General features: G+C 42.4%; 1 protein-coding gene across 5 annotated transcripts in view; it reads left to right on the top strand.

Annotated features, from left to right (window-relative positions):
• The first annotated feature begins 606 nt into the window (after positions 1-606).
• Positions 607-22,383, top strand: part of mast2 (microtubule associated serine/threonine kinase 2) — a 199,709-nt gene continuing 177,932 nt past the window's right edge. For 2 of the 5 annotated variants that reach the window (XM_062978350.1, XM_062978349.1), the window contains exons 1-3: positions 613-992; positions 6,792-6,939; positions 8,352-8,494. In XM_062978350.1, coding sequence (XP_062834420.1) covers positions 837-992; positions 6,792-6,939; positions 8,352-8,494 — 447 coding nt within the window. In that variant the 5' untranslated portion in view covers positions 613-836. Of the gene's footprint in view, positions 993-5,903; positions 5,997-6,791; positions 6,940-8,351; positions 8,495-22,383 lie in introns of all 5 variants that reach the window. The other 3 variants (XM_062978352.1, XM_062978355.1, XM_062978356.1) reach the window with 3 other exon arrangements.

Genomic DNA, 22,383 nt, shown 5'->3' with positions numbered 1-22,383 from the left:
TACTCAATGCTAATCAAGGTGGCTAATTGCAACATTCACACCTACCTCCAACAGACAAAAGTTCTTTCTCCCACCCTGAACATTCCAGATATATAAACCCCACTCGACTAGTTTCCAACATATCTCATTACCTCTGAGCATGCCTGCCATAGATGTGGGCGAAACGTCAGGAGAGAATGCTTCTGGAAAATGGCCATACAGCCCGGAACACTCACAACAACACACACAATAGCCGATTTCTTAAATGCCGTAATACCCTGTTCTCATTTGACCTCGTCCACTTCCCAACTGGTCCCACCCTAGCGTTTTCTTCTCGCATAGGGCACTTTCCTAGGCTTCCATTCTGCCTCTTGGCTCCGCCTACTCCGATTCGGCCCCGCCCACTCCTAATTTGGCCCCGCCTTCGTGCTTTTCTCCCGCAAAGGACCGCTTTGGACCAATTGATAGCATAGAACGGTCCCGCGGACCTAGGCAAAGGCATCCCTCGTCTTCCCTCTTCGCCCCGCCCACTAACACATTAGCCCCGCCTCCGCGCCTTCCTCTACGTTCCGCCCGCTCTCCAATTCCCAGCCCAGAAGGGGTCCACGGCCCCATGATGCTTTGCGCGCCATAACATTCAAGACACGGTGTCTTGTATTCCATCGCGCCCCGGCAGCAGCTCCTCCTCTCGCGATACGTGGCCGGAGGGGGGCGGGATTGCCGCAGTGCCCGGCGTGCTCGCGCCTGACAGGAGCCGCGGCGGTGTCGGCGTCTTTTGAGGCGCCATGGCCGACGGCGAGCCCCCGCGCTGAGGGGAATTGGCCTCCTCTGCCCAATTCCCCGCCGCCATTCTCACCATGAGGAAGGGCCGCTCTCGGGGGGAGAAAGTAGGGCCCTCGGCGCTGCCGGCCCCGAGGAGGTTGGAGCAGCCTTCGCGGGTCTCCTTGGACGCCTTGAAAAGAAGGAGCGCTGCCTCCGTGCCTGCCGAAACCAGCCGGGAGCCGCCCGAAAAGGTACTGAGCCTTTAATTCTACACTGTTTAGATCAGGCATGGGCAAACTTGGGCCCTCCCGCTAGGTGTTTTGGACTTCAACTCCGACCATTCCTAACAGCCTCAGGCCCTTTCCTTTTCTCCCTCAGCCGCTTAAGCTTAAGCGGCTGAGGGGGAAAAGGAAGGAGCCTGAGGCTGTTAGGAAAGGTGGGAGTTGAAGCCCAAAACACCCGGAGGGCCCAAGCTAGCCCATGTCTGGTATAGATCCACCCTTAAGTGAGCTAAGAAGGAAGTCTCTATTCGGGAGAACGAATATTTCGGCATTTGGAATTGTTTCTCAAGTGCTGTTTCATTCAAGTGGCAACCAGACATTCTCAGCACTTGGTTTGATCTATAGATACAGTAGAGTCTCACTTATCCATCATCCGCTTATCCAACATTCTGAAGTATCCAACTCAATCTGCCTTTTAGTAGTCAATTTTTTTGTAGTCAATGTTGTGATATTTTGGTGCCAAATTCGTAAATACAGTAATTACTACATAGCATTACTGCGTATTGAACTACTTTTTCTGTCAGATTTGTTGAATAACATGATGTTTTGGTGCTTCATTTGTAAAATATATCCTAATTTGATGTTTAATAGGCTTTTCCGTAATCCCTCCTTATTATCCAACATATTCGCTTATCCAACGTTCTGCCGGCCTGTTTATGTTGGATAAGTGAGAGTCTACTTTATAAATTTAAATAGATATAAATTTTATTTCTACCCCGCCACCATCTCCACGAAGGGACTCGGGGCGGCTAACAAAATACAGCAAAGTGTATATAGATAATACATCAATTTGAAACGATAAAAATCACAGAATTCAAACCACACATGTACAATGTAAAACATTAAAATTCATAAAATGCAGTCATAGCTGCGGTTAAAAACAAGTTGTTTCAATTGACATAGTCCAGTGTCAATGTAAATCCTCGGACTAATCCTTAAAAACCTGTGTAAAATCAAAGGCTTGCTTAAAAAGCCATGATTTAAGCTGGAACTAAAGGCTTGAAGCAAAGGGGCATTCCAGAGCCTGGGCGCCACCACCGAGAAGGCCCTCTCTCTCATTCTCACCAACCATATTTGAAACAGTGGTGGGACCGAGAGAAGGGTCTCCCCAGCAGACCTCAGTGCCTGCGCTGGTTCATAGAAAGAGATGCCGTCTTGAAGATAGGTTGGACCCAAAGCATATAGGGCTTTATAGGTAATCACCTGCACTTTAATTGGATCCAGAAACTTGTTGGGAGCCACTGGAGCTACTCCATTGGTTAGATTTATATTCCTTTAGTCTCCTACTCTCCTTTACTGTTTCAGTGAGGTTAGAAGAAGCTCCATTGTGTCATTCCACTCTTTAATGATTAGAGCACCCACCGTATGTATCTGTAGAACTGGTCTCTGTGATTTCATTTAATATAATTATATGCTGCAAGTCGCTTCTGGTTGCGAGAGAATCAGCCCTCCACAAAAACGTTGCCCAGGGGATGCCTGGATGTGTTACCATCCTGCGGGGAGGCTTCTCTCATGTCCCCCTGTTCGGATATCAGCCAGCACGTCAGCGTCTTAAATCAGTGGTTTTCAACCAGTGGGTCCCCAGATGTTTTGGCCTTAATAGAATCATAGAGTTGGATGAGACCTCATGGGCCATTCAGTCCAACCTCCTGCCAAGAAGCAGAAAAATTGCATTGAAAGCACCCCTTGACAGATGGCCATCCAGCCTCTGCTTAAAAGCCTCCAAAGAAGGAGCCTCCATCACACTCCGGGGCAGAGGGTGCAACTGCTGAATAGCTCTCACAGTTAGGAAGTTCTTCCTAATGTTCAGGTGGAATCTCCTTTCCTGTAGTTTGAAGGCATTGTTCCACATCCTAGTCTCCAGGGCAGCAGAAAACAAGCTTACTCCCTCCTCCCTATGACATCCCCTTCACATGGCTATCATGTCTCCACTTTGTCGTCTCTTCTGTAAGCTCAACATGCCCAGTTCTTTAAGCCGCTCCTCATAGGGATTGTTCTTCAGACACTTTATCATTTTATTCATAGTCCTCTGGACACATTCCATCTTGTCAACCTCTCCCTTAAATTGCGGTGACCAGATCTGGACACACTATTCCAAGTGTGGCGCAGTGGGTTAAACCGCTGAGCTGCTGAACTTGCTGACCGAAAGGTCAACGGTTCGTATCCGGGGAGCGGGGTGAGCTCCCACTGTTAGCCCCAGTTTCTGCCAACCTAGCAGTTTGAAAACATGCAAATATGAGTAGATCAATAGGTACCGCTCTGGCAGGAAGGTAACGGCGCTCCATGCAGTCATTCCGACCACATGAGCTTGGAGGTGTCTACCGACAATGCTGGCTCTTCGGCTTAGAAATGGAGATGAGCACCAATCCCCAGAGTCGAACACGAGTGGACTTAATGTCAGGGGAAAACCTTTACCTATTCCAAGTGTAGTCTGACCAAGACTTCCCTGGATCTAGACAGTAACTATTTATGCAGGCCAAAATTCCTGCCGCATCACATTATCGGGTCATGTTTAATTTGTTGTCCTGTCGAGCCAGGTGTCCCCCATTCTGTATCTTTGCATTTCATTTTTTTTTGCCTAAGTGGAATATCTTGCATTTGTCCCTGTTGAACTTCATTTTGTTAGTTTTGGCCCATCTCTGTAATTTGTTAATATCATTTTGGATTTTGCTTCTGTCTTCTGGAGTATTAGCTATCCTTCCCAATTTGATGATCACTCCTTCTAACACTTCATCTAAGTCATTAACAATAAAGATGTTAAACAGAACTGGGCCCAGGACAGAACTCTGCAGCACTCTACTTGTCACTTCTTTCCAGGATGAAAAGAAGGATTTCTGGGAGTTGTAGGCTAAAACACCTGGGGACCCACAGTTTGAGAACCATTGTCTTAAATCAAGAAATAGTTTTCTAAGATCTCACAGAAAGACCTCAGCAAGCGGGAGTTCAAAAGTGGCAGGCTAAATCCCAGAACCTCAAGCCAGGGCTGATACCGAACGAGAGACTTCCTCCTGGGCACACAGAAGACTGGACAACTTGGACGGCACTGAACAGACTGCACTCTGGCACCATGAGATGCAGAGCCAACCTTAAAAAATGGGGCCACAAAGTGGAGTCCACAACATGTGAATGTGGAGAACAGCAAACCTCAGGCTACCTATTACAATGCAGTCTGAATCCTGCCACATGCATAATGGAAGACCTTCTTATAGCAACACCAGAGGCATTCCAAGTGACCAGCTACTGGTCAAAGGACATTTAGTATAATGCCAAGTTTTTAACTTTGCTTGTATTTTGAAATGCATTACAACTGTACCTTCGGTTTGCCTCTGACTCAAAAAAATAAATAATATACTTTATTTATATTCCGTTTTATCTCCCCAGGGGACTCAGGTACATATATGACAAGCATTCAATGCCATTATACAATTGACAAAGACAAAACTGTACATAGGCAGGCTTCCTTCTTTTCCATCTCCCGGCATCTGGAGGCTGTGCTCGACTTGGCCATGGGGAGGTGCTGTTTTTTAATTTTTCCATGCCAAGGAGCTTTTCCTTTCATAGATGCCTTCCTGATCGGACCACTGGCATGTTTTTCAGGGGTGCCTTTTTCCTCCCTGGAAAGACTCAAAGCGGCGAACAAATGATAAAAATCAAAATCTACATAATACAATAACACAACATCTTCCCCCCAACCCAAACATATTAACAATAAACCAGGCACATTGCATAAACATATTACATACCATATAAATAATCATAATAATAGCAACGTTTAACATCATTAAAATTCCTGGGCCTCAGGCTACTAAGGTTGTCCTAAAAACTCATTGGCCCAGTCACCTTAACATTCTTACTGTGTTTTTTTCTGAAGATAATTTCTGTTTCTATTTTTGCTACTTGATGTTGCTTTGTGGTTGAGAGATTGAGATACGAATTCAAAAGACCAAATTATTGCATACCTTTGCCTGGTGCTCACTATCTGGCTATAGGCAGGTTCACGTATACCCTGTTTCCCCGAAAATAAGACATCCCCGAAAAATAAGACCTAGTACAGCTTTTGCTGAATTGCTAAATATAAGGCCTCCCCCGAAAGTAAGACCTAGCAAAATTTGTGTTTGGAAGCACGCCCACCAAACATAATACCAGAGCATGCAGGATTAATAAATGTATGTACCATAGATTGTTGTACATGGAAATAATGGTAGTAACAAGACATTCTTGATAGGATTCACAGTTTGTCTGATTATGCTGGTTTGTGATGACAACTACTGTACAGTATATAATACATGTTCATTTTTTGTTCAATAATAAATGTGAATTCTTCTTCATGGAAAAATAAGTCATCCTCTGAAAATAAGACCTAGCGCATCTTTGGGAGCAAAAATTAATAAAAGACACTGTCTTATTTTTGGGGAAACACGGTATTATGCAGTTAATGATACAGTATCTATTTAAACTTTGCCACATAATAAACCACTATGTAATGCAAATACTAAGCATTGAGCACCTAAATTATACCCCCCAACTGTCTCCATTTGGCAGGGGCAGTTTGGATTTTTACTATCTCATCCAACTTTCTTGGCTCCTTTAAAATGTCCCAGCTTCGCTCTCTTTGCCCCATTTTCGCACTGTATTACATCAGTTGCTGCAAATTGATTTCAAAGTACAGAATTTGTTTGTAGTGCTTCCCTTAGCTTTCTTTTTCTCACTAAAATACTTGAAATGCATAGCATTCAACATTTTCTCAACTGAACTTGCAGAATGAAGTGTTACATTGGATGTGGGGGTAAAGTGCTTAGTGTGCTTGAGGTGGACTTTCACATATTTGTTTTATGTTTGAAAGTAACAGCTAAATCTACTGTGTAAAATTGATTTCCCTAGAAAAATGGTCATGGCAGACTGCTGGTGGTACCAGAGAACCTGCCCATGTACAATGGAATTAAAAGATACAGTGGCACGTATCTACACTTCTAGGTATCTGCATTGCTGCTATTATACAGGCTATTTGTTGTTTGGTATATTTTTGGCATGCATTGGTTGCTTTCATCCAGAAATAAGTTCAGTGTTTTTTATAACATACACTAAAAAGTGCTGCAAATGTGCTCCATCCGTTTGACTGAAATGTTCTAAATGAAATCAGTTCTAATTTTAAAATGTTATTTAACCCATTTTAGTTTATAATTAAATTAAATGCATATTTATGTTTTGTAAATCTTAGACTCTTTGCATTGAAGGGGTGACTAACAGTTTTTGTTTACTGATTTAATCCGTTCATTTTTGTTGTATACATACTGTGCATGTGATGGAAGCTAACCCCTGATAAATTTGTATATGTGAAATTAGCATAAAATAATCTGAAATATGAATGGTTTTATTCATATACAGTGACTGAGTAGAGTAGAATGTTTTCAGTTGCAAAGATAGAAACTTATCTTTCAGTAAATTAGAAATTTTATGTGAACACAGAATTCTAGAGCATAAACTTTCTGTTTTTTCTAGATTATAGTTTACAGATGAATGAGCATTATGAGCTGCCCAAAGCACTTAAGATGACAACATTCAGTAATAATTTGCATATCAGTAATAAGTGAGAATCCAGACTCGTTGTCAAAATACTTAAATTGTTCAACAGTTTTTATTTTGCATAAACAGGTTTAAAAAATATGAGGACTTGCGCACAAAGTAGTATGGAACTAGATGGCACATTAAAAAGGATTATAGGATATGCATAGTTATCAGACTTTATTTGCCTTTTTTTGGTTGTTCCAGGATGTTACAGCAGAACCCATTACTTTGCGATGTCGAAAGCTCAGTAATCCTGACATCTGTTCATCAACTGGGAAAAGTAAACTCCATCGTCAGTTGAGTCAAGATGACTGCAAGCTCCGGAGGGGTAGTTTGGCGAGCTGTTTGTCAGGTAACATTCTTTTTTATCTCATGGCAAATGTTCACACACATTTTGTGCATAAATAAACATTATTTTCTACATAAACCAGGGTCAAGCTGATTTCTCTTGGAATAGGTGAGAATTTCTTCCTTCAAAATTGATAGTAATATATATTTTTGAAAAGCTTTGTTATCCAAGGTATGTACTCCATTTATATCCTGCCCTTCTCACCCCCAAGAGAGGAACTCAGAGCAGCATTACAAAAAGGCAGCAAATTGATGCCATGCACATACATACATTCAGTGAAAATAAACATATACATTACAACCAAAAATCACCAGCAATATTAAAAACAATTATTAAAATCACGTCATCCAGAGTCAAATCCAAGGCCATTCCATTAGTCATTTCACAGTTCCATATACTTATATTGCACTAACTTGCTAGCCAAAAGCTTGGTCCCATAACCGTGTTTTTACTTCAGGAGATCTTAACCTCCGAGGTGGATCATAGAGGGACAGGTAAGCTGGGCTGGAACCATTTAGGGCTTTATAGGCTAAAGCCAGCATTTTGAATTGTGCTTGGTAGACTGGCAGCCAGTGGAGCTGACATAATGGGAGTTGTGTGCTCCCTGTATGCTGCTCCAATAAGGAATCTGGCTGCTGCCCATTGCACCATTTGAAGCTTCTGAACAGTCTTCAAAGGCACATAGAGCACATTGCAGTAGTCTATTCGGGATGTATCATGAGTGTGGACCACCATGGCCAAGTCTGGCTTCTCAAGGTACAGGCGCAAATGGTGCACAAGTTTTAATTGTGCGAAAGCTCCCCTGTCCACCATTGAAACCTGGGGTTCTAGACTCAACGATGAATCCAAGATCATGCCCAAGCTGTGAACCTGTGACTTTAGGGAGAGTGTAACCTCATTGAACACAGGCGGTAACCGTATACCCTGTTCTGCTCTGTTCTCGGTCCTGGCTCCAAGATAGCTGCATCTTAAAAAGGATTCATTGAGAATATTATTTTTTGAATTTCATATAAAAGCAGCTTAGCAGACCACTAAAATACTTAAAAAGTAGGCTTTTGGGATCTGCAGAACTTTCAATCAGTCTTGGGGGGTGGGGGGGGGGGAGAGGGAACAGAAAAGTAAACAAATTATGCTGGCTAGATATTGAAACCACAGACCCTAGTGTCCACAATCACTTTGGGATGTCTCTGCCTCTTTTTCACTCCCGAAGAAGTTTTGTAGGCAATTAACTGTTACAATATTTAGTGGTGCTATAAAAGAACCAGTCAAACACTTTTAAACATTTTATTTATGGACCACATGGCTTTCTCATTCATATTACCATACAATTATGCTATTATATTTTGAACTAAAAAGCCAACCAGTAAAAGATATTTTGTGTTTCTCCCCCCCCCCCCCCCCGCCCCCATATAAAGGAAAACAGCTGCTTCCTTTATCCACTAGTATGCATAGTGGCGTAGGACAACCAACATGGCAACCGTCCGGAGAAGCATCAAATTTGGTCCGTATGAGGAATCAGTCATTGGGACAGTCAGCTCCATCACTTACAGCAGGCTTGGTAAGTTTAGTGTGCTACACAATTTTCTGAAATGATTAAAAAAAAGACAATGTGACTTGCTTTTAGATGTCTCCCATTACTGTGATTTGTTTATATTTAATGTTTCTATTTTCCAATGCCTCGTCTTTTTTGCTATTTAATACTCATTTTATTTCATTGGAAATTGATTGAAAAATCATGTGGCAGAAAAAAACTTAAAATTATGTGTTGAATTGAGCATAGAAGAACAATTCTATGGCCAGTGTTGTTAAGAGTCATGAATAATATTTAATAATAACCAGATTGATTTTACAATCTGCTTGTTGCTTAAAAATAAGTCTACTTTTAAGTCTGCATTAGGCCTTTAGAGCAGTGGATCTAAACCCTAGATGTTTTGGCCTGCTACTCCCAGAAATCCCAACCAATTTACCAGCTGTTAGGATTTAGGCCAAAATCATCTGGGGATCCCAGGTTGAGAGCCACTGCTTTAGAGGTTTCTAATGTGAATCAAACAACTATTCTCTGACATTTATGCTCAGAATAAGATCTTACTTCTATTACTTTATTACTGGGGAGGGCTTCATTTGTATTACAGAGACCTTCCATGCAGAGATGATAGTTTGTGCTAGCTAGATATGAGAAATTAGTTTCTCTGATTTCCAACTTATATTGTGGAGGGGTGGGACAATATAGACATACTTTAACAAAAAAAATCTTCTTTCCCAAAGTCTTTTTACACTTTCTTCCCCCATTCTTCCTTAATGTCTGCCTAGCTGGAAGTTTTAAAGCATTGGTAGGATGGTAAAAAGAACTGGAGAAATGCCATGTGTTTGCAGTACACAATGAAAGAAAGTAGAGTTGGAAAGAAGGGGGTTCTGCTATAACCAATCTTACTGTTTCTGAGTGCCTGCCTACAACAGGCAAGGTAAACAGCAACTTTCTACAGAAAACCTTGCTAAGAATCTGTGAAAAGAACAATTGAAAGAAAAGGGGAGAGTAAAAACACCTACATGTTAAAAAGAAGTCTAGATCTCTAAATTCAGCCAGCAAAAAATATATATTAAAAAATGAATGGTGAAGTAAAAAGTAATTCATTGATTTCTTCTGTAAGCAGCCTTCATGCAGTCTTTAGAAGGTTCAAAATGTTTTTGATTACCGTAATTGTGGAAGATATCATCATCAGCAGCATCTAATTTGGTTGTTGATACTGATGTTGTTAGGTCTATACAAAAAGTTTGCTGAAGCAAGTTGAATTGCTCTTTAATTTTTAGAAAGTGATCTTTATTCTTTACATGTTTTGTCTGCCTCTGGTACTAAATTTTCTATTAGAAAGTTAATGCCTAAGACACCCCCCCCCCCTCCAAATTGGTTACTTGAGTGGAAATCCACCATCGTAAGGTCCATAAGTCCTGGTGTGCAGTGCACACAACATGTTGGTTTAAGTATCCCTTTCAAACCACCTTTTAGAACTACACGCAGATTCACAGAGGGTTTAATATGAAAAATAGCATAATTTTATCTTCAATATTCATCACATTAATATATTCTAGAAATTGCATATACTGCTACTATCGGCACATTGGGATGCATTTGGTTGGATAGCATGTGCCTTACTGAATGCTAGTAATTTTAATGGTCTTCAGTTTGCGTTGAAATATAGGTACAGTAGAGTCTCACTTATCCAATGTTCTGGATTATCCAACGCATTTTTGTAGTCAATGTTTTCAATACATCGTGATATTTTGGTGCTAAATTCGTAAATACAGTAATTACTACATAGCATTACTGCATATTGAACTACTTTTTCTGTCAAATTTGTTGTATAACATGATGTTTTGGTGCTTCATTTGTAAAATCATAACCTAATTTGATGTTTAATAGGCTTTTCTTAATCCCTCCTTATTATCCAACATATTCGCTTATCCAACGTTCTGCCGGCCTGTTTATGTTGGATAAGTGAGACTCTACTGTATAACTGAATTGACTATGTAGTATAATGTACTATAATTTGTAGTGTATAGGATGAGTTTGGTTCAGCCTTAAAGCTGCATATTTTATCATGTCATGCTCTGTTAGTTCTCAGGCGCTTGAATTTTTAGTGGGCTTCCTGTGGAGAACACAGAAAATCCGAAGAAGGGGACACAGTGTTAATTAATGTCAACTCAACTAATAAAACCAATTCAGTTATTAGTTTTGGTGGTAATAAATTAATTTACCAGTTTATAACATTTAATATTAGCATACTTTTCCAACTAACTGTATATACTTGTGTATATAAATAATGTATAAGCAGGCAGGCTTCTATAATAAGCTCCTATTAAAAATAGCTCCACAGTCTTTCTGCAGAGAGATTTACTTAGTGTTCACCACATTTTTCAGGCTCCCCCATATTGCTACCGAAACACGTTTTTGGTTAAAAAAAAAAGAAGAAGAAGGTTGAAGTAGTTTAGTGTCACGCTCACTTCAAACGACCAGCATGAACGCAGATCAAAGACAGCTGCTATCAAAACCAATCTTTATTGAAGAACACACGACTTGGAAAAAGTCGAGAATGGCATAATGTTTACATACAAGCAATTTTATCACCTTGGTTGCAACGTAACATCACACGTAAATATCATCACCAAACCCCACCCCCTGTATCACATTTCTACTATTCCCACACAAACTACTCATTATAATTGTTATGATTTTCACCCCCGAGTTCCCATGCTCTGCTGCCAGGTGTTTTCGTGAGACATTCAGGAGTGTTGATGTTATGGCTCCAATTCCAGGGCTTGCAAATTCAGCCCTGGGAATTGGTCCCATGACATGGCGCCCCCCTTTTCTCCGTCCTCCTCTTCTGTGCTTCCTCCATCACGACTCTGAAATAAATCAAACAAGGACACTAGGTATCCATTTTGTCCAAAGTACCCATATACTTTTTTAATAAACTGCGATGGAATACTGGATGTATTTTCCCCAAACTTTTTGGCAAAGACAATTGGAAAGTCACTTCGTTTATCACATCCTGTATCCTGAAGGGTCCAATAAATTTGGGGCCCAGTTTTCTTGAAGGTAGCCCCAATTTGATGTTTTGTGTGCTTAACCACACTAAGTCCCCTTTCTCCAATTTATCGCCTTCCACCCTTTTCCTGTCTGCGACTGTTTTATATTTTTTGTGTGCTTCTTTTAAGGATGCAGTCACCTGACTCCAACATTCTAGCATTTGGGTTTTCCATTTCCCTGCCCCTGTTTCTTCATTCTCTGCCCATCTTGGCAATTGGGGCAGAGGCTGAATCTCATACCCGTAAACTACTTCAAAGGGGGTTTTATTTGTTGCGGAATGTATGGTAGAATTAAAAGCTAGTTCAGCGAAGGCTAGCCACTTAGACCAATCATTTTGTCTCATATTAGAGTACATGCGAAGGAACTGCCCAAGCGTCTGTTGAGTACGTTCTACCGCCCCGTTTGTCATGGGGTGAAAAGCAGAACTTAGGCTCCTTTCTGCTCCTAGCATTTCCAAGAATTTTTCCCAGAATTTTGCTGTGAATTGAACACCCCTATCACTGACCACTCTACTGGGACATCCATGAAGTTTGTAAATGTGGTTTATGTATAATTCAGCCAGTTTCTCTGCCGATGGTAGTTTCGTCAGTGCTATAAAGTGGGCCTGTTTAGAAAACAGGTCTAATACTGTCCATATGTAGCGATGTCCCCTGCTAACAGGCAGTTCTCCCACAAAGTCCATAGCTACACATTCCCAAGGCCTGGTAGGTTCTGCTACCGTTTGTAATAGTCCCATTGGCTTCCCTCCTCTCGATTTATTTCTGGCACAATCCTCACATTGGATAACATAATTTTTTATGTCCTTTCTCATCCCTGGCCACCAACAGTGTTTTGCTATCGCCTTCGTCGTTTTTGTAATCCCCATATGACCAGCGCTCTGGTTATTATGAAAACGATGCAAAATCTTAATCCTCAATATCGCTGGGATGTACAGTTTCTTTTTCACAAACCAAAATCCCCCCTTCTGCTCCCCTTTTTCCGCGTTGGATAAGATCCACTGATCTCCTTCATATGATTGCCTCAGTTCTTTTTCCCAACTATCTTCTTCGTCAAATTTGACAGTAGCAGTGCTCTCCCTTTGAGCCTGCGCTCTTGTACTGACAGCTAAACCCCATTGTCTTTCGGAAAATAACGTTCCCTCTTTTGCTGTGGTTATGTCCTCGTGCTGAGGCATGCGTGAAAGAGCATCTGCCAAAACATTCTGTTTCCCTTGGAAAAACTTTAATTGGAAATCGAACCTGCTAAAGTATTGTGCCCATCTAATTTGTTTGGGGGATAATTTTCGAGGAGATTTTAAGTACTGGAGGTTCTTATGATCAGACCAAATTTCAAATGGGATTCCACTCCCTTCGAGGAAGTGTCGCCAGCATTCCAATGCCTTTAATATAGCTAATGCTTCCTTTTCCCATATGGGCCAACATTTCTCAGTTTCACTGAACTTCCGAGATAAATATCCGCAAGGTTTTAAGTTCCCATTTTGATCTTTTTGCAATAGTACTGCTCCGTATGCACAATCCGAAGCATCACAATGTATTATGAAAGGGCTTTGAATGTCGGGGTGCTTTAGGACAGGTTCTTCTGTAAAGCGTTCTTTTAGGGTTTCAAAAGCCTTTTGGCATTCTGGCGTCCAACTCAACTTGGCGCCAGGGGCTTTCACTTTCGCCGTCTCCCCTTTCCCCTTTGTTTTCAAAAGTTCGGTGAGGGGTGCGGTTATTTGCGCAAAGCCTTTTATGAATGATCTATAGAAATTTGCAAATCCTAGGAACGATTGCAATTGTCTCCTGGTTTGAGGCACTCCCCATTCTCTTACGTCCGACACTTTGGATGGGTCCATAGCTAACCCCTCCGGAGATATTCGATACCCCAAGAAGTCAATTTGCGTTTTGTTAAATTCACATTTGGAAAGTTTTGCATACAGTTTTGCTTCCCTCAGTTTTTGCAAAACTTCCCGGACTAGTTCAATGTGTTGCTCTCTGTCCTCGCTTACGATAAGGATATCATCCAAAAATATGAATACTCCTCGATATAATAGTGGATGTAAGATTTCATTTATAAGCTGCATAAAGCAAGCGCCGCCGTTTTTTAAACCAAAAGGCAAAATTTGATATTCAAAATGTCCGAATGCGCAGGAAAATGCAGTTTTCCAAGTATCCTCGGGTTTGATTCTTAATTTATGATAAGCTTCAATTAAATCAAGTTTGGTAAACATGCTCCCTTTCTTTAACACGGTAATCAGATCCTTTACTAAGGGCATAGGGTATTTATTATCCTTAGTAATTGCATTTAAATTTCGATAGTCAATGCACAGTCTTAAAGAGTTGTCTTTCTTTCTCCTAAATAACACTGGGGCTCCCAAAGGGGAGCTGGACGGCTTAATGAAGCCTCGCGCCAGATTCTTATCAATGTATTTCCTCAATTCCTCCTTCTCCTGAACAGACATGGGATACACTTTTGGTTTTGGTAAGTTTGCTCCTGGGGTTATTTCGATTTCTACTTCTATATTCCTTTTGGGAGGTAATTTACTTGCCTCTTTCTGATTGAACACATCCACAAAGTCCCTGTATTCAGGGGGCAATAGTTCTTGGTCTATTTCCTCCGCTTCATCTCCCTCGCTCTCTTCTTCTGCTATTTTGCTTATCTCCCATTGCGTTTGTTGCTTTTTAAATGCCAGGCTCTTTCCCCTCCAATCCACTTCGGGGTTTGCCTGTTCTAGCCATGGAATCCCTAGTATGATATTGTATGTGGCAATAGGGGCTATCACAAAGGATATTCTTCCTTCCCATTTGCCTATTTTACATGGGATCCCCTGTATTTCTTTCGTGGATACTTCCCCAGCAGCAACTGATCCACCTAGCTGCGAAAATGCAATTGGAGCGTCAAGCAGCGTTTGCTGGCATTTTAGCGCCCCTGCTAATTCCGGAGTTATAATGTTCCTAGAGCAACCACAATCCACGAATGCTCTACAGGTGGCCCGATTCTCTAACCCCGACAAGCAGATCGGCACTACCAGCATGCGTTTGTCTTGACTCACCAGCCTCTCCGGGGGTTCTGGGGCTCGCACCTCCTCCTCCGCTCGTCTCCCGGCTGCTGGCGTGGGCTTTGAGGCTTTGGGCGGTTCTCCCTTTCGGGCCCAACATTCTGCCGCCCGATGGCCCGTCTTCCCACATACAAAGCATCCCGGCTTAGGTCTGTTGTCGTCTCCTTTGAAGGGGATCCCCGGCCTCCCTCCGGGTCTCTCCTGCTTCCTCGTTTCTCCCCGACCCCTCGCCACTGGTCTCTGCTGGCCGCCGCCGCCGCCGCTCCGGAAGCGCTTTACTTGGGACAGGGTGGATTCGACGCGCCCCGCCAGTTGAATCCAACCCTGTAGTGTCTCTGGGTCATCTCTGTGCGCCGCCCAACTAAATACCTCGGGGCGCAGTCCCTCTTTGAATATCTCCACTTTGGTCACTTCGGACCACTCTGGTACCCTTTCCGCGAGATGGAGGAATTCTTCTGCGTACTCGGGTACCGTCTTGTCCCTCTGCTTTATTCCTTTTAGTTGGTCTCGAGCCCTCAATTGCTCCAGCGGGTCTCTAAATCGGTTTTCCAGTGCGGCGAGGAATTGGGGCACTGACCTCAAGCACGGGTCGCGTCTGGCATGTAGTTGCACATACCAGCTGGCCGCTCCCCTCTTTAGAGTATTACCAATGGCCCGAACCATGCTTCCTTCGGAGGGGAATGTGTGTGCATTGTCCTCCATGTATCCTCTGATGCCAATGAGGAAAAAGTTCAGTTCGGATGATTCCCCTCCGTATTCCAGTTTGAGCTCCTCTCTCCTAGGCATCCATTCTGCGGCCCGCTGCCTTTGCATGGGTGGTCTGGGGAGGGGTTGCATCAGGTTCCCCTGAGCTGGCCCTTTGATCACTCCGCGTCCCAGCCCGGCGGTCGTTCCCCGCGGCCCTCGGAATTCCGCTGCTGCTGTCGGCCCTTCCACCCATCTGAACGCAGGTCCTGCTGTAGCCCCCGCACTTCGCACTCCATCGCCGTACGGTGCATCCTCCCCGTCTCCATGGATCTCCGGCTCCTCCCCGCCTTCCTCCATCAACCCGCTGGACCCGATCCCTGGTTCCAGCGGTCTTTCAACCCCGACACCCATTCGGGGGGTTGGGAGTACTGTTGGAGTTGGCGGTCTCAGAGTCTCCAAGGCTCGCTGGCGATCCTCCTCGCGCGCCATCCTTTCTCGGAACTCCAGCTCCTGCCAATACTCCTCATCTCCACCGCCGCCTGTCGCCGTTGGGCTCTGCGTCGATGCGCGCTGGCCCCTCTGGCTCCAAGCCTCGTCCTTACTCGGCTCTCTTTCGGCACCGTATCGAGTGGGCTCCCTCTGGAGATTCTCCTCCAACAGCGGCACCAATCTTCCCACGGTTTCCGACAGCCTGGACAGGTTGGTCTCCAAGATAGACAACCGTAGGGCCACGGTCTCCGGCATGCTCCCTCCAGACCCCCAATTGGTCTCTGCAGCTGCTGAGACACCTCTTCCTCCTCTGGGGATCCTCTGGGTAATTCCGTTCGGTCTGGGGTATCCGGTAGAGGAAGCGATGGCTTGTAGCGTTTCCTCTCCCAGCGGCCGAGCTCCACTCATTTTCACTTCACTGCGACTCCGCAGGAGGGTGAGAATGGGATTCTCGACTTAAATGTCACGCTCACTTCAAACGACCAGCATGAACGCAGATCAAAGACAGCTGCTATCAAAACCAATCTTTATTGAAGAACACACGACTTGGAAAAAGTCGAGAATGGCATAATGTTTACATACAAGCAATTTTATCACCTTGGTTGCAACGTAACATCACACGTAAATATCATCACCAAACCCCACCCCCTGTATCACATTTCTACTATTCCCACACAAACTACTCATTATAATTGTTATGATTTTCACCCCCGAGTTCCCATGCTCTGCTGCCAGGTGTTTTCGTGAGACATTCAGGAGTGTTGATGTTATGGCTCCAATTCCAGGGCTTGCAAATTCAGCCCTGGGAATTGGTCCCATGACAGTTTAGACTGCCTTTCTTTCTCTGACTTAGACAAGGGAGGGCCAAATGAGATGGAAGCTTCTTGCCTCTGCCTTATCTCACTATATTTGTGCTGGGTCCCTAATAGAATCAGGTTGCTTTCTTGCTTTTCTCCCCTCCCCTTTTGTTCCAGGCTGCACTCTCAATCTCTAGCCTAATTTATATTCCTTTCCTTATCTGTATTTGTATAGATTTAGACATTTTAAGCTAAGCAAAGTACTTTACACCCTGAACTACAAAAAACCCCCAGATCACTTACTGTTCTTCCTATGCATTTTAAAATGTAGAGGAACACATTTATTTGTTGCATGCCCCTAAGTTTTAGCCTTGACATATCCATGGGTCATAGCAAAAAATAATTTTGTCCCCAAATCTGCCCTCTACTTATACATTGGGTCAGCTTACACATGGGTATACCATAGAATCACAGAGTTGGAAGAGACCACAAAGGCCATCCAGTCCAGTCCTCTGCCATGTAGAATCAAAGCACTTTGACAGGTTCTAAAAAAACATCCAAAGTGAGATACCTTTAGTAACTTTCCAAGCTCTGTCCATACCTGAAAGGTTTATGTGAGACTGTATCATGGATTGTCAAGGTACAGATACCACAAAGTCAGTCCCAAGTACAAAGTAACAATAGTTTAATGAAGAAACAGCTCAAAAGAATAAAAAAATGCTTAACAGCAGCAAAATAGTATTCAAAAACAAACACAGACCAACCGGTCAAAAAGGAGGTAAAACAGAGTCCCAAAGTCCTAAAAAATCCCAACCCACTAACCAAAATACCCGGCAGACGTATTCGCTATCATTTCAGCGAACACGTTCCAAGATGAAGTAAAGTCGTAGTCAAGCCAGTCCAGAGGTCATCCACAGCAAACAGGATACAACAGCAGCATCAATGTCCAATCCAAAGTCAGGGCACAAGAGCGAACACAATGTCCAGAACCAAACCGAGAACAGTAGCAAATCCCAAAGAATCCACAAAGTTCAGGAATCACGACCCAGCATACACTTTGCCAATCGCAAGGTCCCTATTGCAACCAGCCCTCCTTTTATTACAAACCTTCCTCTGAGTTGCAATTAGCCAATGCCCCACACTCAGCTGCTTCTGCATTCTCCTCCAAACTAGAATCAGACAACACCCCACGCTCAGCTGCCAGTTGTGCTGCCTCAGCTGCTCTTTGCCTTGCCTGCCAAGCGGCCCTTCTCTTGCTTCTAGTTACATCCTCCCAAACAGCAGACAAATAATCTTCCCTCCAAGTTTCATTCCCAACAGATCTTCTGAATGTGCCACTACTTGTAGGCTCCTCACCAACTTCTGCTACTTTTTCCAATCCATCTCATCCACAACCTCATCAGTGTCACTCCCAGCACTTCTCATAGAAACTGCTTCATTGTCAAACCCAGCATCCCCATCAAACCCTTCAAAAGACTCTTCGTCAGTGGGTTCAGTAAGTATTTGCCGAATCCTCTCCTGCTGTTGCTCTTCTATAGGATCTTGTTCCCGAGTAGACCTTTCTGCCTGCCTACTCTCCAACTCCCTGTTGTTACTACTACTCAGAGACTCATCCACAACATGTATGGTATTATTTTGAGATAAACATTGCATTTGTGATCAGTAAAAACTAAGATCTATTATTGTCAAGGACAGAACGCCACAAGGTTCAAAATAACAGAGTTTATTAAATTACAGAACTCAAAAATGCCCGTAAAAACACAAGGGCCAGGCAATTTTAGCCTTTAGGAGCAAAAAAGGGACAAGGAAAAAAAAACGTACAAAAGATAAACCGGATTAAACCGAAGTTTAATCCGGATAAAAACAAACTGCTTGCTTCAGCCTGAGGGTAAACAAAACAAAAGCCAAGGAACAAAAGAATGCAACTAATTGGCAGCAGATTCCTCTCTGCTGCCAACACGGTGCTTAGAGGAACTTGCGTCGCTCCCACACACACAGCAGACAGGATTTCCAACACGAACAGATCAGCCAAGGATTGTAGCAGAAGAGTAGACCCAGTTCCTTTCCGTGGTTCAAAGCCAGAAGTAGACGTTTGTAGTTTCCAAGTCCAGAAGGGGGAAGACAAGCCGTGGTCAGTTCAATCCGAGTTTTCAAAGCAGGAGATGGCGTCCGTCAAGAAGACGACGGAAGGTCAAGCTAATAAGAGTAAGCACAGGTTTGCACAAACAAATGCCCACACAATTCCTCCCGCCGTCTGACCCTGAATTCCAAAAACAACTTACGTCTCAGCACAGGAAAACACACCAGTCTTCAGGAAAGCGTCCCACACAGATCCCAAGCGTTTGTCCAGATTACCTTGCCCAACGCAATTTGCAATTGCTCCCAAGCCCCATTTTATGCCAGTTACAAATCCTCATCACTGTCAGCTGTCCTCCTTAACCCGGGCGTTTCCTCATCACTTTCCTCATCAGAGCTGGAACACCTCTGACTACGCCCCACAGCATCTCCAGCTGTGGATCCCGTCCCATCCCTCCAGCTAAGCCATGGGTCTAGTCCTGAAAGTCCCCATTCATCTTCTATCCTATCATGACCAGTGGCACCCAATTCCTCCCTTACCCGAGTCCAATCCATCTCATCCTCCTCCGAGCTAACCAGCCCCTCCTCCATTCTCTCCGTAAACCCCTCAAAAGACTCTTCGTCAGATGGTGCTGCAAAAATGTCTCGCAGTCTTTTTCTTTCTCGCTCCTCGAGAGTATCTGACTCTCGAGGAGTCTTACGCCCACGTCTGTCAGTAACAGAGCCATGAGGCTCAATCATAACAATTATAGTTTTGTTTTTATATATACATTCAATGCCAAAACACTAATCTGTCTGTATATTTTTTGCTATTTAATAAATATATAAGACGGAGTCATATTCAGTCAGTTTTATACTGTGTTTTATAGAAAACATGTTTTGCTTAAAGTTGTTCATAGAAAAAAGACAGTCTGAGTTAAAGTAAACAAGTGCACGTACATTTGGATTGTTTGTTGCAGATATAACCTTCAAAAACGAAACATATGATGACAGTTTTGGCATAAATTAAAAGCTGTTGGTCTTTATGATTAATTCCATGCAACTAATCCATTTTCTTTAAAAGGGCAACAGTTGGTTGCAAAAAAACCAAGTGTCTTTTAGTATTTTTAGTATTTTAAACGCAGTGGATTTAAAAATGTACACATAAATTAACTAACCTATGAACAAGTCACATTGAACAGAGTGGATCTTATTTTAGAATAGACATATGTAGTTGGGCACTGTAAATTATATAAAAGATGCCATTTTATAAAAGATGTTTGTAAAACCTTCTTATTAATATAAAGTGGTATATATTTTTAGTTTTTCAAAAAATATTACATTAGTGTGAAATTGACTCTTAAAATCTGACATGACAGTTGTGTGGTATAAACTTTATGCTTTGGTGCCATCTACTGGGGAAGATGGGCTTATTTAAAAGTCCACAATGCTTACTAGGAGATATTCTCTCATAGCCCAGACTATTTTATGGAATTATTCTGAGGATAATGATAGAAAGAAGGATGCCAGCTTCAGTTTGTTGGAAGAAAAACGGGATATTACTGAAACTAATAAATGGTACCCATTAGTAGAATCATAGAATCATAGAATAGTAGAGTTGGAAGAGACCTCATGGGCCATCCAGTCCAACCCCCCGCTAAGAAGCAGGAAATCACATTCAAAGCACCCCCGACGGATGGCCATCCAGCCTCTGCTTAAAAGCCTCCAAAGAAGGAGCCTCCACCACAGCCTGGGGGAGAGAGTTCCACTGTCGAACAGCTCGCAATAATTTATTATGTAATCAGAGTTGGACAGTCTTATCTTAAATTACAGTTTTATGTAAATATTCAAAAACATTTAACCTACTGATATCTCAATGTAATTTTATTGGTGTCTATTTTTAAAAAAAATTACCAGTAGCTGCTACATTCCCCACCCTCGTCTTATACTCAAGTCAATAAGTTTTCCCAATTTTTTGTGGTAAAATTAGGTGCCTCAGCTTAGATTCGGGTCGGCTTATACTCGAGTATATATGGTAAATGGTACGAAATAGAAAATGGTACAAAACAGGTTAGGTGTCTGGCTTTAGAAAACAAAATTCTAGTTACTAGACCTGGCTACATAATACATTTTGCAATCTTTATCCGAGGAAGACCTGGCTACATGGTCTCCAAGACAATTTTTATAGAATTGTATAAGGGCTGTTATGTCCAATCCTCTACTTAATACAGGATCAATCTTGGGTATGGATTATGCTGTCTGACTACAGAAGGATGCACATTTAGATGATAAAACATGCTGTTGCCATATAGAATTAGTTAACTTTTCTTGACCGAATGCTAGTGAAGGGCAGGATCAGAGCTCAGGGAGGGTGGAATGGTCACTACATAGCCTCTTTATCTGTTACTCATCCTTACACATGTGCATGCACACACAGAGATGCACTCCAATAATCTTTCACCGTCTTCTCACACTCCCAGCCTTGGTTATTCACCGCCTTAAGTCTTTTTGATGGCAATGAATTTACCACACTTTGATACCTATTCCGAGATCACCCCAAGCCACATTTCTTTCAAATATTTTCCTATTTGCATTCCTCACATTGCCTTAGTAATACATCTGTACACTATTGCCCTTTTAAGAAGCATTTCCTTCTTTGCTCACCTCCTGCCCATCTTTTACATTTTGAGAACTGGAGAATAGCACAAAGGGAGAGATGGTTGGTGGGTGAGAATACCCTCTAAGTGAGTGGAAGAAGCAGTAGGGAAAGAGACCAAAAAAGGTTGACCACTGCATAATTATGTGGGAAATACATGGAGAAGCAGCTAGGAAGTGTCCGCAAATAAAATTTGACTTTTCCCATCTTTGGTGGTGGAGTAAAGAACATAGCAGTTGACAAAGAAATATCATGAACATAGAATAAAATTACCATGCTTAGTAGAGTACGAAGTCTGATTATCCCCATTCAGTTCTATTAGATTCCCAGCTTGTAATGTCTAAATCAAAACAATAACAAAAATACCCACTCCAGATGCTGGCAATTTGAGGAAAATTGGCTCCATTAAAATATGGGGGTAGTGTTTTCAACATCTCAGTGGTTTTCAGTCACAATTGCATCTTTGACTGAAATGTGTCTGAGCAATTTTGCTGTAAAACCTTAGATTTTGTGAAGAGCCGGGGTTATGGGAAGATTACTATTTTGAATTCAAAGAATTAAATTTATCTTCAGTACTTTTAGGAATGTTTAAAAAAGACATGATTGAAAATGGGATTTTCACAGTTATTTGTACAGTAATAATTATATGGAAGGTAATTGTGTCCAGTGACAGACTACTAAGAGTGGTGCTGGTGAATAGTTTGTTATTTTGTTAAGTGCTGTTAGAATTAAAACTAGCCTACGGTAGTCATCATTTTGTGGTGTACAAATATACAGTTACGTAAAGAAGATTAAATATTTTAATTTGACACATAATGCTATTTAATATAGTGTTCAAAACTTTTCAGTTTGGCAGAAATATTACAGCTCAGTTATGAATCTGGTTTTCTCTCAGTATTCTTCTCCTATGTTTGGAGAAGTTCCTCAGTTGTTGAGAAGACTCTGAATCCTTGCCATATATTTTGAAGTACATCATCTTATGGCTACATAACCAAATGTAAATTCATGGATCTTCCCTTATGATAATTGATATTCATCTGCTGTCAGCTGGAATGATTGCAGTTCTCATTATCTTCAAATGCTATGTGTTGTGTCTTTTTTGTTTTGTTTTTTGTTCTGTCCAAGAGCTTGTTGAATTGAT

This window comes from Anolis carolinensis, chromosome 4 (assembly GCF_035594765.1).
Source record: "Anolis carolinensis isolate JA03-04 chromosome 4, rAnoCar3.1.pri, whole genome shotgun sequence".
NCBI classification, from domain to species: domain Eukaryota; kingdom Metazoa; phylum Chordata; class Lepidosauria; order Squamata; family Dactyloidae; genus Anolis; species Anolis carolinensis.
The sequence above is the reverse complement of the archived record's forward strand: the minus strand, read 5'-3'. Positions and strand labels throughout refer to the sequence as shown.